The 14,889-nt window shown below is 41.0% G+C and overlaps 1 protein-coding gene across 50 annotated transcripts in view; it reads right to left on the minus strand.

Annotated features, from left to right (window-relative positions):
* The window catches only part of ank3b (ankyrin 3b), a 202,948-nt gene that overhangs the window by 47,551 nt on the left and 140,508 nt on the right, over positions 1-14,889 (minus strand). For 44 of the 50 annotated variants that reach the window (XM_015346603.2, XM_015346595.2, XM_015346609.2 and 41 more), the window contains 13 exons: positions 14,597-14,695; positions 13,721-13,918; positions 12,984-13,082; positions 12,397-12,495; positions 11,692-11,790; positions 10,811-11,008; positions 8,492-8,590; positions 7,117-7,215; positions 3,951-4,148; positions 3,360-3,458; positions 1,785-1,883; positions 1,598-1,696; positions 703-798 (listed from right to left, as the gene is read on the minus strand). In XM_015346603.2, coding sequence (XP_015202089.2) covers positions 703-798; positions 1,598-1,696; positions 1,785-1,883; positions 3,360-3,458; positions 3,951-4,148; positions 7,117-7,215; positions 8,492-8,590; positions 10,811-11,008; positions 11,692-11,790; positions 12,397-12,495; positions 12,984-13,082; positions 13,721-13,918; positions 14,597-14,695 — 1,581 coding nt within the window. The other 6 variants (XM_069188957.1, XM_069188956.1, XM_015346607.2 and 3 more) reach the window with 2 other exon arrangements.

Here is a 14,889-nt window from a genome sequence, read left to right on the forward strand (position 1 = left end):
AACAATATGAAAAGAGGTCAGTGTGGGAAGTAACATCCTGTATCTGTGTGCGCTGCTACATTCAAACATATTAAGTCAAGACAATAGCTGACAAGTGCTTTATCATTCTGCAGTTAGTCCTTGACTTTGTATTACAGAACCTTCTGGTCCCACAATCAATTTTCCCTAATTTCTTTCTGTCAGCAAAGCAGAATCATACTATATGTAAGCTGTCTAGAGCTACATGGAAAATGCTTGTATATTTTAAATCTGCTTACAATACAATAAATGTGTAACAAAAAAAAATACAAATGAGCTACAAACAAGAAGAGGAGGCCATTTAGCCCATCTAGCTCTTTCAGTAGTAGCTAACTGATCCAAGGATCTCATCCAGCTGTATCTTGAAAGAAGCCAGGGCTTCTGGTTCAATAAGATGGCGGAGAAGCTTGTTCTTCGCACCCTCAACTCTCTGCACCATGATGTTCCTCCTGTTCACAGTTTTAAAAGCACATCCCTATAGTTTCCACTAGTGTTACTAGTGTTCATGTGTAATGGTGTGTGTGGTACCAGTGTGGGTGTATTTTACTGGTAGGTGTGTTGTTGACCTGGAAGTGACACTCCATCTCCTTTGTCCTTTCCATTTATGTGAACCAATGCCCTCGTGGGCCCTCAGCTGCTAAAATGGAAGTATACAGTTAAAGCCAAAATGACAGCTTCTCTTACCGTGGTGGTCAGTGTTTCCTCTGTCACCACCTTCAGAGTGTCCACAACTGAAATGTAGCCCAGTCTTCTGGCAATGGCCAGAGCAGTGTTTCCATTCTGTGGGCAACAAAATCAAGTTATAGGGTAGGAAATGTGCAACAGAACTTGCAGGTCATATTTGCAGTTCAAACATGGGATATGAGAATGATATATTATTCTCCAAGGTGGCCATGAAAATCCCTTGCATATATACAGTAAGTGCTGCTTAAAAGTACTGTGTGCACAGATTCTTAAATGTCTTGGGAATGTCTTTCTTAGTTTATGGGGTTAATGTTGGTGTCTGGTTTGAAACACGTGTTGAGTACCTGTGAAAGCTGGTAGAAATTTGCTGTTTTACTTTTTTTTTTAAGCTTGCTTTGAATAAAGCAGGTTTTTGATCAATGAACACATTGGAGAAAATCTGACACAAATCTATTTCTATTTCAGGAACACCCCAGAAAAAGAATATGACGTTTAACTGCCAGTGCCCTTCGAAAACACACACAGTGTTCAACCATGAAGGATTAAAAACATTTCAGTTCTAAAAATGTACTGTACTGTCTGATTTTTCCCCAGCTTAAGTCGTGATGGAGGCAACTATAAATACAAAAGCTTCTTTTTACATTTTAACCTTGTGGGTGTCTTTTGTCGCTGGGCACCAAAAAGGTACTTGCACTCGTGTTCGTATGAGTGTTTTTACTAAATGAGCTACAGACTCTGTATTCTACCAGCTGTAACTGTCTCTGCCGCCGAGACCAGTGGTCTCTCTGGTTTTTCTGCTTCACTGAAATTGAACTACTTCATCAGCATTTCATCAGCTCAGCAGATTCTCTTCACTGGGACAAAGCGTATCGGAAGCTCCACTCCAGTAACTCACCACAGTCAGCTCATTGGGGGACGCGCCATGCTGCAGCAGGATGTTAATGATGTGGGTGTGCCCTTGCTGTGCTGCCTGATGGAGAGGTGTGTATCCATTCTGCAGAAGGACAACAGAAGACATTGAACACTGGTATCACAGACACTGCCTGGGGATCCAAAACACTATATGTAGTAAGAGGATATACCTTTGTCTTAGCGTTGACTTTAGCCTGATGTTGTAAGAGGAAGTTTACCATCTTCACATTCCCATAGTGGCACGCAACATGTAGGGGAGTGTAGCCCATCTGAAAATAGACAAAGACAAAGAATGCGTTAGTAACTCGCAGGCTTCGTAGGCATCATCCCTGACCCTTCAAGTCACTGTTGAAATGTACAGATACATTCTGGGGCTTAAGGGCATACAGTATGCTGCACTGACAGGCTGAAGGAACTGAACCCTATTAGTCTTGAACAGTGAAGACTAGAAGGGGACCTGACACAAGCTTTTAAAGTCCTCAAAGCCATCGACAAAGTCGATCCTGCAGGATTTTTAAGAACTGACATTGAAACACGCACCAGAGGACACAGGTGGAAACTGCATGGAAGTGCGTGTAAGACCGAGGAAGAAGGCACTTCTTTACCCAAAGGGTTGTGGGAGGATGGAACAAGCTACCCAGCCATGTTGGTGGAGCTTCTTTCAGGACATGGCTGGATGAGATCCTCAGATCAGTTGACAACTAACAGATGGACTCGACAGGCCAAGTGGCCTCCTCTAGTTTGTAACCTTCCTGATGTTCTTATTGCTATAACCGTTGAGCATCATTTATATATCTGAGTAGCAGCTACATAAAAAACTTGAATGATTTCCATATCCATGTCAAAAATGTCATTGAACCCTACCGGGAAACCCTTAAAAACCTTTCTGATTTTTTTTTTTCTGGAAACTTTGATATTTCTTCCAGAATAAAAACTGTTTAAACTCAAATCTTTATGGCTCCATTACTACTCATTTTCTACACTGCAGCCTCCTAAGCCAGAAGCTTCTTTTACCATTGCATGGCACCCTTCATGTCTCTGAGGAAAAAGGATTGTCCTGCACAGTTCCACTGGTTCTGAACAGTATTTACTAGCTCGCGTTGAGTACGGCAACTAATTTCCTCGGAGGAGGTATATAACATGGCAGGTGAGGTGCAGTGCCTTCCTGTTCGACCCAGTGCACGTAGTCTGCTGTGTTCACGGGCTGCCAGCAGTGAAGCGTGAGAAGTCCTGTCCAGGTTCACTTGCCACAGCTGCCCCTCAGCATGTGCGGGCTCAGCTGTCAAGGCACATGTACTAAGGTGCACATTCGGTTGTCTCTCACTTCCTGACAAGGTGCACATGATCATGATTTTCTCTTTTCAAGCTCTGGCACACAGCACCTCAGTTTAGACTCTGTGACCGAGGACTGTTCTCTCTTTCATTTCACAGGGGTAGTGGTGCTTTGGCTCTTGAGTGATCTCCGCGAGCTGGCATCTCACGGGGAAAAATAAAACAACATACTAAAAAGGGAATTCAGTCTCAGCAAGGGACTGCCCTGCATTGCAAACACATGGCATTCAAAACAACAACAAAACCCAAAAGTAACCACTTCTTCATTAAAAATGTGTTAGATTTGTCTATAAAAGACACAACAAAATTCATGTATTGGGTTATGATTTTTTTTCATGAAGTGCACTGTACGTCCACATAAAAAAGCAGTGATGTGCTTTATTGCTCTGGAGAATGGCAGCAAGGTGTTTTACCTTTGTCTGTGGATCAACTGTCGCCCCTTGGTTCACTAAAACCTCTGCAACATTCACTCTATCTTCCTGAGCAGCCAAATGGAGAGGAGTCAAGCCACTCTGGAAGAAAGGCAAGAAGCTGTGATTACGATTTACAGACAGAAATTAAAATGTGGCTGATAGAATTTATAACCCCAGAATACATTTTCAGAGAACCACATTCTTCCTCAATTCCATGTGAAGGAAACACTAACAAACACCCAAACCACTGTGTAATCATGAAGGCCAACGCACCTCCAAACAAGGCATTAACACAGGGGTGTAACTTACAGTACTTTGAATTAATGAACATTAAACTATCCAACTGGTTCCTAGGATGCAATGTGAGAAATGATTAACTCTAGTGTGGGGTTGAACTGATCTATTCTTATAAAACATCAATATACTGTTTTAAATTTTAGAACTCACAACTCCATCAAAGCAATGCCCAGCACAACATTGCTTACATCCTGTTTTTTGATGTCACGTGTTTGCAAAGGGCTGCTCACAAATGTGACACGGTGTGTAGTAATGTCACATGTTAACACAGAAGGAGCCGGGCCTCAGCCTTACCTTATTGCCCAGGTTGACATTGGCGTTTCGAGCCAGAAGCAAAGACACCACATCGACATTCCCCTCCTGCGCTGCCAGGTGGACCGGGCTGATGCCCTGGCGGGTGATGGCATTGGTGTCGGCGCCGTACTCCAGTAGTGTCGTCGCGATGTCCATTTGGTTCTTTTTGGCTGCAATGTGTAGCGGAGTGTAGCCATTCTATAAGCATGAGAGGGAACAATGTTAGTGCTACTTCCTCTCTGAAACCAACGTGATTAGGGCCAAAGTCACTTTGTCATATTAGCTTGAAACACTTCACTCTTATGGAAACATTAAATGACTGTAATAGCCCCTTGTTCAGATTTTTAAAGGTTTATTTTCACATTTTCATGAATGTAGTTTCTTTGTAGAATGGGAATAATGGACTATTTGTATTCAAAATGTTGTATATTAATAACTGTAACAAATATTACTCATTACAGTACGTCTTAAATAATATCATTAAACTAATAATGACATCAACATCACCAATACACAACTAGGAATTTCCCCCATATTATGATACATAGTACAACCAAACAAAGCAATTAAACCCAAAGCTCTTGGTTTTTGGCTTTACAAATTAACTGGATAAAGGTAAAGTAGGACTAACAAAATATTTCAGTCCAAGAGCTGAGGCAACTACTGTGTAAGATTGAAACAGGCCAATTCGCTTTTTACTGACCAGCCAAAAAAAAACAAACAGGAGAGGTACTAGTTAAACAGATTTAAATACATAACATGGTGCATTAGTATGACTAACAGCTGATGCTACTAATGGAGATGGATGCAAGCAGCAGCTGGAAGAGTTTGTTGCAGGCACTTTAAAATAAAATCAAGCAAGAAATTAGCAAAAATAAGAGAAAAAATGTTCTCTTCCCCTAAAAAGACACTTGATTGCTCAGTCAGGGGACCTGACACACCTGCTGCAACGCCAACCATGTGGGATTCAAGCAATTAAAGATCATTTAAAAAAACAAGTGTTAACACGAATACATTTAGCTTTATATCGTTTAATCACTGAAAATCAAGATGTTAGGTACAGTCATCTATTACTGCAAACTACAATGCATCTGCTGTTCTATTTTGTAACCTAAGTGGTTTCTTTTTGCATTCCAATTTTTACTCTTATTAAGAATGCAGTAAAAGCCATTATTTTACAGTACCATGGTATTATTCCGCATTTTCTACTCAAACAGAAAACAATTAAATTGGGTTCTCATCAACTGTTAAAGAATTTGAAAGTAAAAAAGTCTACAAGATAAATGAATCTCATCAGCAACAGAAAATGGGTTTAACCAAATTTTGGTGCGTCAAAAATCTAACAAATAATCTGTCTCTTGAAATATAATACTTAACATAAGAATACTTTTAAAAATGATGTAAAACACAATGGTTCAGAGTTATGCCTAGAGTTTACAGAAAATGGTGCAGAATGTACATTATTTCCATCCTATTGTTAACTTGATTTGGCTTACTTTTTCAGACATCCTACTTCAGACCTCTGTCTCTGTCTAAGGATCTGAAATCCCAGGGTTATGCATGTGCAAAATCAATTGACGATGTTCCATAGCTGAGTGACTCAGACCATTCCTCCGGTTCCAGTAACTTCAAATTTCTAAGATTTATTTGATTTCCAAAACAGTACCATTTGCACAGTCCATTGGCAGAAAAACGCAGCCTTGAGATGTCCCAAAACAATAAAAAAAATAATATGATCTGGAGGCGGACTAAAAGACAGACTTCCAAGAGTCAGTTGACGGAGGGGCCAGCCAACAGCGATTTCACAGCCCTGTCCTACCGCACGTCACCAGCGCGCTACACATTCGTGCAGTAATCGCTCGACCAGGGGAAACAAAGGCAGTAACTAGGTCAGCGTCTTCGCTTGGGGATCACACGGTGCCCCTTCCAGACAAAATGTGAGAGCTTTCATGTGCTGTGCTGTTTCCCCGCTGAATTTCTTCATGGCTTTCACAGACAGACACAACGCTTTCATTACATGAGAACTGCAGACACAGTAAAAAAGCAGCGTACTTTGTTGTCTTCCTGCTTGCCCTGCTGTCCTTATCTTGGAATTTTAACATGTTCTAATGCTACAGCGCGGGCATGGTAGTGGGGTACTTGGCGCTGCAGCCTCACAGCTCTGGGGTCCTGGGCTTGAATCTGGACCAGGGTACTGGTCTGCGTGGAGTTTGCACGTCCTCCTCTAGTTTCTATGGGTTTTTCTCCAGGTGCTCCACTTTTGTCCCGCATTCCAAAGACACGCTGGCTGGGTCAGTTGGGGTCGATGAGTTGTTCCTGTGTGGGCCTGCCTGGGAATGGCAAGGGCTTAGTCTGGTTTGCTATGCCTCTGGAATAGGTTGCAGAGACCCATTTCGGGAAGACAAAGCGGATCTGAACAGAATACTATTTTGATATCCACATGCTTTCAACGCATCTTCGGAATACAGCAACGCATTCCAATCCCTTGTTTCTTTCCTACATCCCTTCTGTTATGTGTACTAACAGCAATAGCTGGACCTCCCCAGGAAAGACTTCCAGGAGGGCAGAGTGAATGGAACCTGTTTGTTTGGCGTGAAGGAGAGAATGAACTCTGTGCAGCTATGCCTTTTCTCTCTCCCTGCAGCGTCCACCTCCCACCCCCACTCCCCTCGCTCCTGAGTGTTCTGCTGCTGCCGCTAGAGCTGAGGGTTTGCGGGTAGATAATTACCCAATTACACTCAATTACCCCGCTCAGTCCAAATAGAAAAGAGATCTCCAAGGACTGCAGGGGAAAAAAAGGCCATGCAATACCCAAAACAGCAATCACCACAGATAGCGGAGCAAGGGGAATTGCTTTGCGTTGCCTGGAAACATTTTCCACTTTTCTGGTTCTCGTTTCAAATAAAGGTAAGGTCACCGACATCAATCATACTCCGCACCTTGCGGTGCAGCGTGCTTTGTGAGAGCTGAATTGGTTAAAAGCGGGGGAGAAAAGGGGGAGAAAGCACCATGGCAAAATGAAAGGAATACAGATGCATCAGCACTTTGTGGTTTTTCAGACAGATCGGTGTTAGAAAGCAGTACGGATTGGTGAAGGTAGATGTCATGACAACTGATGAGCTGAGAAGCCCGTTCTAGTCTAAGAAAAACAGCCTTTGATCTGTACCTTTGCAGCTGCGTGAGGGGAGGCTCCCTGGTCCAGGAGGAGAAGTGCCACTTTCTGGTTATCGTAGTGCGCTGCTACATGCAGTGGAGTTAAACCACTCTAAAACACATGCATGGACCCCATTAGTAGGTAGACAAAAGAAAACAAATGCAAAGAAGTGAGTTATATGTCAGTGGCATCAACATCTCTTAACACATTCACTGGATGCCCTAGGTGTGGGCACAGACTCTTTCAACGGGGAAACAATCCGCTGTTGGAAAATAAAAAACAACAACAATGTTTCAAAGAGGTAGAAACATTAGGTGGCGATCCAACACATTTGGAGATGCACAAGAGCAAAAACACAAAACACACTCACGCAAGGAGTGTGTTTCACCTCTGAAACGGAATGGTACCGTGTCAAGGAATGCAGCCCACACATCGTCAATGCCCAAACGTATCAACATATCAACAGAAGACAATCTCTGTAGTTTCTGTTTTACATTCTCGGGTCAAAACCATGAATGCACAAAAAGAATTATAACAGGCATTCTTCTCGGGACTCCTGTTCCTTTAAGAAGCTTGGTGGGGGTGGGGGTGGGGGGAGTTTGCAGGCACAGCGGCTAAACTGTAACTCCACCCACATGGGGGAAGGGGAGCTGTGGCCAAGCAGCTGAACTGCAGACTACTGATGGGAGTCCTACTGTAGGCAGATGAGCCAAACCGCCTGCTTTCCCGATGTGCAAACCTGCCTGTTCTATAGAGATAGTACAGCGTGGCTGTTATGTCAAAGTTGCCTCATAAGTAACTACAGGATCATTATCGTCTCCGAAAAATATGACCATTTTAATTAGTTCAAACTAAATCCAGAAACATGCCGAGAAAAAGTTTTTTGGGGAAACCATTTATAAATTAACCCCAAGTTTTCATTTTGGGTGACAAAAGTGATAGTTCTTTTACTGTGATCTGGAGAAACAAAAGTGCTGAACAACAATAAAACAAAGAGAGCCACAGTCACAACACATACTGTATATTGGCATACATTTAATTAGGGATAACATTAAGCTTTCAAGAAATTACTTTTAATGTATTTTGACAGCTTAAGCACTATTATTATAAGCTACAATATTTTGAATGATCAAAAGTCCTGATATACCTGTAAGTGTTTTTAAAATGAGACCTCATATGTTTATTCTTATGGAGGAAAAGTATGGGAAATCACATTGACTATTTTGTCATACAACAAACTCTGCTCTGTAGTGTCAATAAAGTGCTTTCAAATTTCAGAGACTGAACTTCACTGCAGCCGTTTTCTCTGCTGAACTAAAACCCACTGTATTGACCCATTGCCTCAGCGACTCACTGGTGGGCCATTAACATGCCTCCCTGTCCTTACCTTCCCTGCAGCATCCGGAGTGGCTTTCTTTTGAAGAAGAAGGTTGGCTACTTCAATTTTCCCATACTTAGCTGCCACATGTAACGGAGTAAATCCTTTCTGTAAAACACAATCAGAAGTATTCAGCAGTACAGTAATATCTGATACGATACAAAAATGACCAAAATATATAAAAGGGGTCAGTAAACCCCCACTTTACAGAAAGCAGGTTACACATTCTTATTCACAATAATAATAAAAACCCTGATTTCATATTCTTTCTTCACTTTATGGAAGATAAGCACTGTTAATGTTTGCTCACATTCCATGAAGTATTCCTTTCAGTGACTGATTTTTCTGAATTGTCTGTACCCTCAGAAAAGCTGCAGTCTTGCAGAGAAAGTCAAAGCACGAACACAGGCTGTACGCTGCTATTTGTACGCATTTGATTTTAACACCATTAAGTTCACAAACCAAAATTAAAAAAATAACTGCGGCACAGAACTATGCTGCAACTCCCCCCTGCTACCTACAAAAAGGGAGAAGAAAAGCACTTCAGGAGAAGCCTGGCAAAGCACAGTCAAGATGAAAGTAATCTGCTTAATCTCTGGATTCTTCAGAGGAGGTACAGAGGTTTGACAGCATTAGTGTGTTTCCTGTGCAATCAGTTTGAGTCTTCAGTTAATTTCACAGCAGATGTGTTGTGGCTGGAAACAGGGCTATGATAATATGCACTCGTGCTTACAAAGTGTCCTGATGTTAATTTTCGTGTTTCTAAAAACATTCACGTGGTACATCATACTTGGTTTAGGTTTTTTATTTTGATTGCTGTTTATTTTGGTCTGTAAGAAACCTTAGCCCATCAACAATCAATGACATTACAGGATCATTATTGGTTTTCATTTTGGGACGTGGGGCTCTTCTCTTTTCAGCTTTCCTGGAAAACATTAGGATCACATCTGAGTACCAGATCTTCCACATGGGCCAAATTAATTTTATACCTGACACCTAGTGGGGTAGTGATATTTTCAAACATAGATTGAACTCATCTGATTTCCAGTGCTATTTCCAGACCCTTTTTTAACTTTGGCTCCAGAAAGGATTTGCTTGTCTGCCGTAATAATCCTAAGTGGATTGTGAGGAAGTGATCCCAGTTGAAGTCCTCCCCTACCGTCTCTTATCATGAACAAAATATTGTCGTACCTGTTACTAAAAATGTGATGTGACAGTTAAGTACTACTGTTGTCTATGCTGACGTCATTTAAAATCACATATCCCAATGAAAATCCCATTCGGTTACGCTACAGACTGTACAGCAAAAGAATGCAAAACTCATCTATTGTGACCACAGTGGTCTGACATTCGCCTATGCTGCAGCTATCTATGGCATTCCCCCTGCGTTGTGTGTGCCTTCCTGCTGACAGATGTTTCACACTGCGCATCACTGTGTGAGTTCGCGCAACGGGGTTTACCGATCATTAATCTGCATCTCAGACAGGGGTCACCTTCCGGAAACATGTCACACTGTAGCCGCATTGAAGGCGTTTTACAGTACTCCCAGAGTCAGCCTCCTGCATGTGTGCTTCCTGGTTTGCTAATATGTCTGTGCATGTACATTTGCATTTGCCTGCCTGCAGCACTGCTGTTCGTTTTCCATCTTTTCATTCATGACTATTTAGAACATATGCTGAGAATTTAAGTTTAATTTAGATTATCCAGATATCCAGATTTTAGTTTTGCAGTATTTACGAAAGTATAAGTCACATGCCATGAAACAAAAACCTCATATAACATCAACTTCTAACAAACCTGTTCCAGCAGAAATCTTAAATATGACCCACTGCTTTACCATATACAGTAATATTAAACATACTGGGAGTCATCAAAAACACAGCAAATGAACATTGGAGTCAATGACATTAGGTGCGCTTTTAACTTTTCTGGTTGTAATCATTCTGATGTTCTTACCTCACATCTGTACTAAATAAATTCATTTATCTGAAATCCCTCAATGGGTTGCAATGAAGTGAATGCTTCCAATGAACCAAAGTGAGCACTTACAATGGACAGAGTCGGAGTCACATCAACACAGAAACAGCAGTTTCATAATAAGAACATTAGATGGAACGCAGTACCAACCAGTGGTCATCAACACTAATCTGCATGTTTAGATTCACATTACCGCCATTTTATTTTGACCCTTGAAAAGTTCGCAGTTATGCAGATTGGTCACTCATGGCTAAATACTGGTATTTTCACTAACAGCGCCAAGGCTGGCACAAGGCTTTCCGCCTGCCAGAATGATGAATTCTTCCCTAGCTGTCTCGCACAGACGCTAACCTTGGTGGTGGTGGAGAGGGAGGCTCCCTGTTCCAGCAGCACAGAGGCTACGTCCTCGTGCCCCTCGCGGGCAGCCAGGTGCAGGGGTGTGTATCCAGAGGTGGTAGAGGCATCTGGAGACGCCCCGTGCTGCAGCAGCTGCTGAACAATATCTGCTTTCCCCAGCCGGCTAGCAATATGGAGCGGAGTCTGGTCATCCTGTAGGCATTGAAACAGACATGGCAAAAACAGTGATGGCGAAGGCGAAATAAAAACCATGGAACAGTCAACAACACTTAACAACACTTCATGAAAGAAAACGCCTGATAACTAATCATAGAATTTAGCTGAGCAGCATTTTTAGTTGCTTTTTTTATGAGTGCATGTTTTAAATAAATAGCAGATTCGCGTACTCGCCAGAGATGAAAAATTTAGGCAAATATGATGATCAAGTCACAGAAACCCACCACATTCTGAAATGACCTCCAAACAGATCAGAACAACTTCTTTGGGCTAAACTACAGTATCTTCTTAAAATATCAGTCTTCTTGAAGCTTCTTGAAGTTTCTGCTGACATTTACTTCTTTTATACAGGAACATAACCTTGAACATTATTGCAGAAAGTAATACAATTAACACGTCAAAAGATAGCTTAGTTGACGACAATACACAAATTGTTGTCAACAGATCACACATTAAATAGAATATGAGGTATTTTGAAAGCATTGCAATTGATTTGTCTTTTATGTTACAGTATATCTTCCTAAACAGGTGGGTTTTACATATTGTTCTCAGATGACTAGCTGTCTCTATCTTCCACCAGAGAATACTATGTATGTTTTTGTTCACACTAATACTACTTAAGGATGTACTGTACAGCATATTGCCCTCTGTAAACTTACCTTAGCCTTTGCCTCTACCTGAGCCCCATTCTGCACAAGATACTTCACAACTTCGGCCTGCCCAGCCCTGGCTGCCATGTGGAGTGCCGTTTCTCCCCTCTGGAACACAAGAACAGCAGCTCTGGAAAGGTGGAACAGTACTACAGAACAGATCCTTTGTTTCTTCTTCTGCTCCTTCATGAAAGAGAAACTCGCCCTCCACACCGTCTCCCCACTTTGTTGTGACTGCAGGAATGAAAGGCACTACTGTGCCTTCACTACAGCAAAGCTTCAGACATGTAACTACGGTAACACAACTGTAGTTCAGTCTAATGAACTGCTGAACCTTTTTGAAAACTATGATTATGGTGTTAATGTACTCCTTGCAGTAACCCACTATAATTACCTTGCGAGCACAACCTGAAGTTTGATATTTTCTGGCATTATACGACAGAAAAACTGTTGTCACTTCTGTCTTTTAAAGTTCAGAAAACAGACCTTAAACATTTTTTGAGACCACGCTGGCAAATAGGCAAAGCTGGTGGCTTATGTATTGTTATTCAAAAGATAGGTGGAGAGGGGCCGCAAGGGTGACGTTTGAGTTTTGAAATCTGCCAATGGCTTAATGTGCTTTTACATTCTCACATTTTATCATACTTCTCTTCCAAAATACCTTGTAAATAATGCAATCAAAGCCACTTAAAAAGGATATCTTCCCACGCTCACCACATTAGTTGTGTTTGGCGATGCTCCGTGATGTGTTAACTGTGTCACAATATTTTCGTGTCCCATGAAGGCAGCAACATGGATAGGTGTGAGCCCCGACTGCAACAGAGCCCAGATAATAAAAATCATCTTGACATTCTTGAAAGCACAATGACTTTATACAATTACAATTACAAATACAATTTATACTAGTATGGATAATAGTTTCAATGATAATACAAAGGAAAGCATTTTTCAGTCCTCACCTGGATTAAGTAGAAGTTTAGAACTAACAGAAATGGTGCAAACTGGTCTACTACGACAGAGGAACTGATATTCTACCTCAGTATATTCACATGCATGTTTTTTAGCTTTATTACTGTATTTTAATGCAGATGAATTACATTCAAGCATAAGGAACATATGTAAAAACACAGTATATGGAGTGAAGGGTGCAATTAAAGCTTAACCTATGCATTTTCAAACTTAAGGAGTCAAAAAAACATGGCCATTACTTTAAGTCTTGCAGAAACAAATAGGTAAAATATTTTTGATCTTATTACTGAAGTCAAGAAGAAAGCTAAAGGCATTCGGTTCTTTTCTCCTACCTCAGTCACTGCTTGAATTGATGCTCCATGTTTCAGTAAAAGCTCCATTACTTTAATGCGGTTCTTCTTGGAAGCAATATGAAGTGGTGTAAAACCATTCTAAAAATAAAACATGCAAGGCTTTTTAGACATTTTGGCAGAGTATAGTGAACATGCAGTTTCTAAAAAAAAGAGAGAGAAAACCCTTTTAATGTTCTAGCCAGATGTTTGTTTACAAGTTATGGTAACCAAATAAACATGTACAGTTCTTTATTTAAAATAAAACTGAATTAGAATTAAATCCACTTATGTTAAGAGTTTGGCATAATTCTTATTTCTTCCCTATTTCATTTTGTTTCTTCCTTATTTTTTCAACAAACTTCACAGACACGCCCATTATGTTCCAATTACTAAAATTCAGGGCAGCATACTCGGCATCTTGTGCCAATTCAGCTCTTTTATTAACCTGTTAGCTTCTGCAAGTAGGACGTATGCACAGCAAAACCAGATACAGTGTTCGGATTAAATCTAATAGACAGTACTTATATGTGATTTAGTGAGCTATGGATGTCAAAGAATGTCTTTATAAATCCAGCAGCTCCTTTACCCTCTGGTAAAGAAAGGTTCTCTGGAAACTTTCAGGAAAGACTTCATAATGTGACCGTCGGGTGGGGTTTGGGGGGCAATGGATTTTTTTAGCGTATGAGCCGGGCAAAAAATGATTTAAGAGCTCCACCCCTTCCTGTGTCTCTGCTCACCAGAGCTTTGGCATTAGGGTTAGCCTTCTTGTCCAGGAGAACCTTGGCAACTTTGTAATGACCACAGTGAGCAGCAACATGCAGAGCTGTCAGATAGTCGTTGGTGACATCATCAACAGGCACGTCGTGCTGAAGCAGGAGCTGGACACAGTTCAGATGATCTCCTTGTGTTGCCATGTGCAGTGGAGACAGCCCATTCTGTGGATTACAAATATGCCATTAAATTAACATCCCCCAATAAAACCATCTGATGTCTGTGCACAAGATTTTCCTGGAAACATTTCAGAGACAGCCATGTTAGTGAATGCCATGTAGAACAACAATAAAAAGAAACACGATGCTCCAAAACAGATCAAAGTATCAACAAGTAGGAGTTTTTTGTTGCTTGCAATGCAAATAAACAGAAATAGGATGCAGATTGCATGCAATTCATTAAAGAAGTATAAGAAGTCTGCTAAGGATTATTGAGTTTGTATTGACTTTTACAGGCCCTGGAGTGAACTAGGCACTATACAGTATATAGCTATAAAAGAAGAAAAATATATGCAGAGAAGTAAAAGACTAATATAAGAAATATCCACAACATTTGGTCAAAATATGGGAAAGCAAAAAAAAACATATGGTATAGAATGTTTGAGATAGGAAAGCTAGTGTAGTAAAAAAAAAACTAAAAATGGCTTCAGAATTGAATTACTTTCAGATATACCTCTCTATTACTTTAATGTGATTTGCATCATAGAAAGGTTATGATACAAGCGTAAACCACAGATTAAAGTAATCACTGATTTCACAACCCAAGAGGGAATCTTTACAAATTGCCGTATTCATTTAAATTACATTGAACCAGGTGGTTATCAAAAGAAAGGCAGCAAATACCTTTGTTTTGGACAGAATGGGGGCTCCACGGTCAAGCAACATCTCTACCACTTGTTCATGACCGCTCCTCGCTCCACAGTGTAAAGGGGTCAGGCCGTCCTGGGAGGGAAAAAACACTCAGCTTCTGCCTGTATGGACGGGTCCTTATCTTCACACACAACCAAACAACTCATGAATGCCCTTTCACGCATATAGCCAAGAAAGAAAACCACTTCACCAAAAATCCAGAACCTTTAAAATTTCTAATCCCATTTCAATATACAAATTACCAGCAATATACTGGATTCAATTCA

Source organism: Lepisosteus oculatus, chromosome 4 (assembly GCF_040954835.1).
Source record: "Lepisosteus oculatus isolate fLepOcu1 chromosome 4, fLepOcu1.hap2, whole genome shotgun sequence".
In the NCBI taxonomy this organism is placed as follows: domain Eukaryota; kingdom Metazoa; phylum Chordata; class Actinopteri; order Semionotiformes; family Lepisosteidae; genus Lepisosteus; species Lepisosteus oculatus.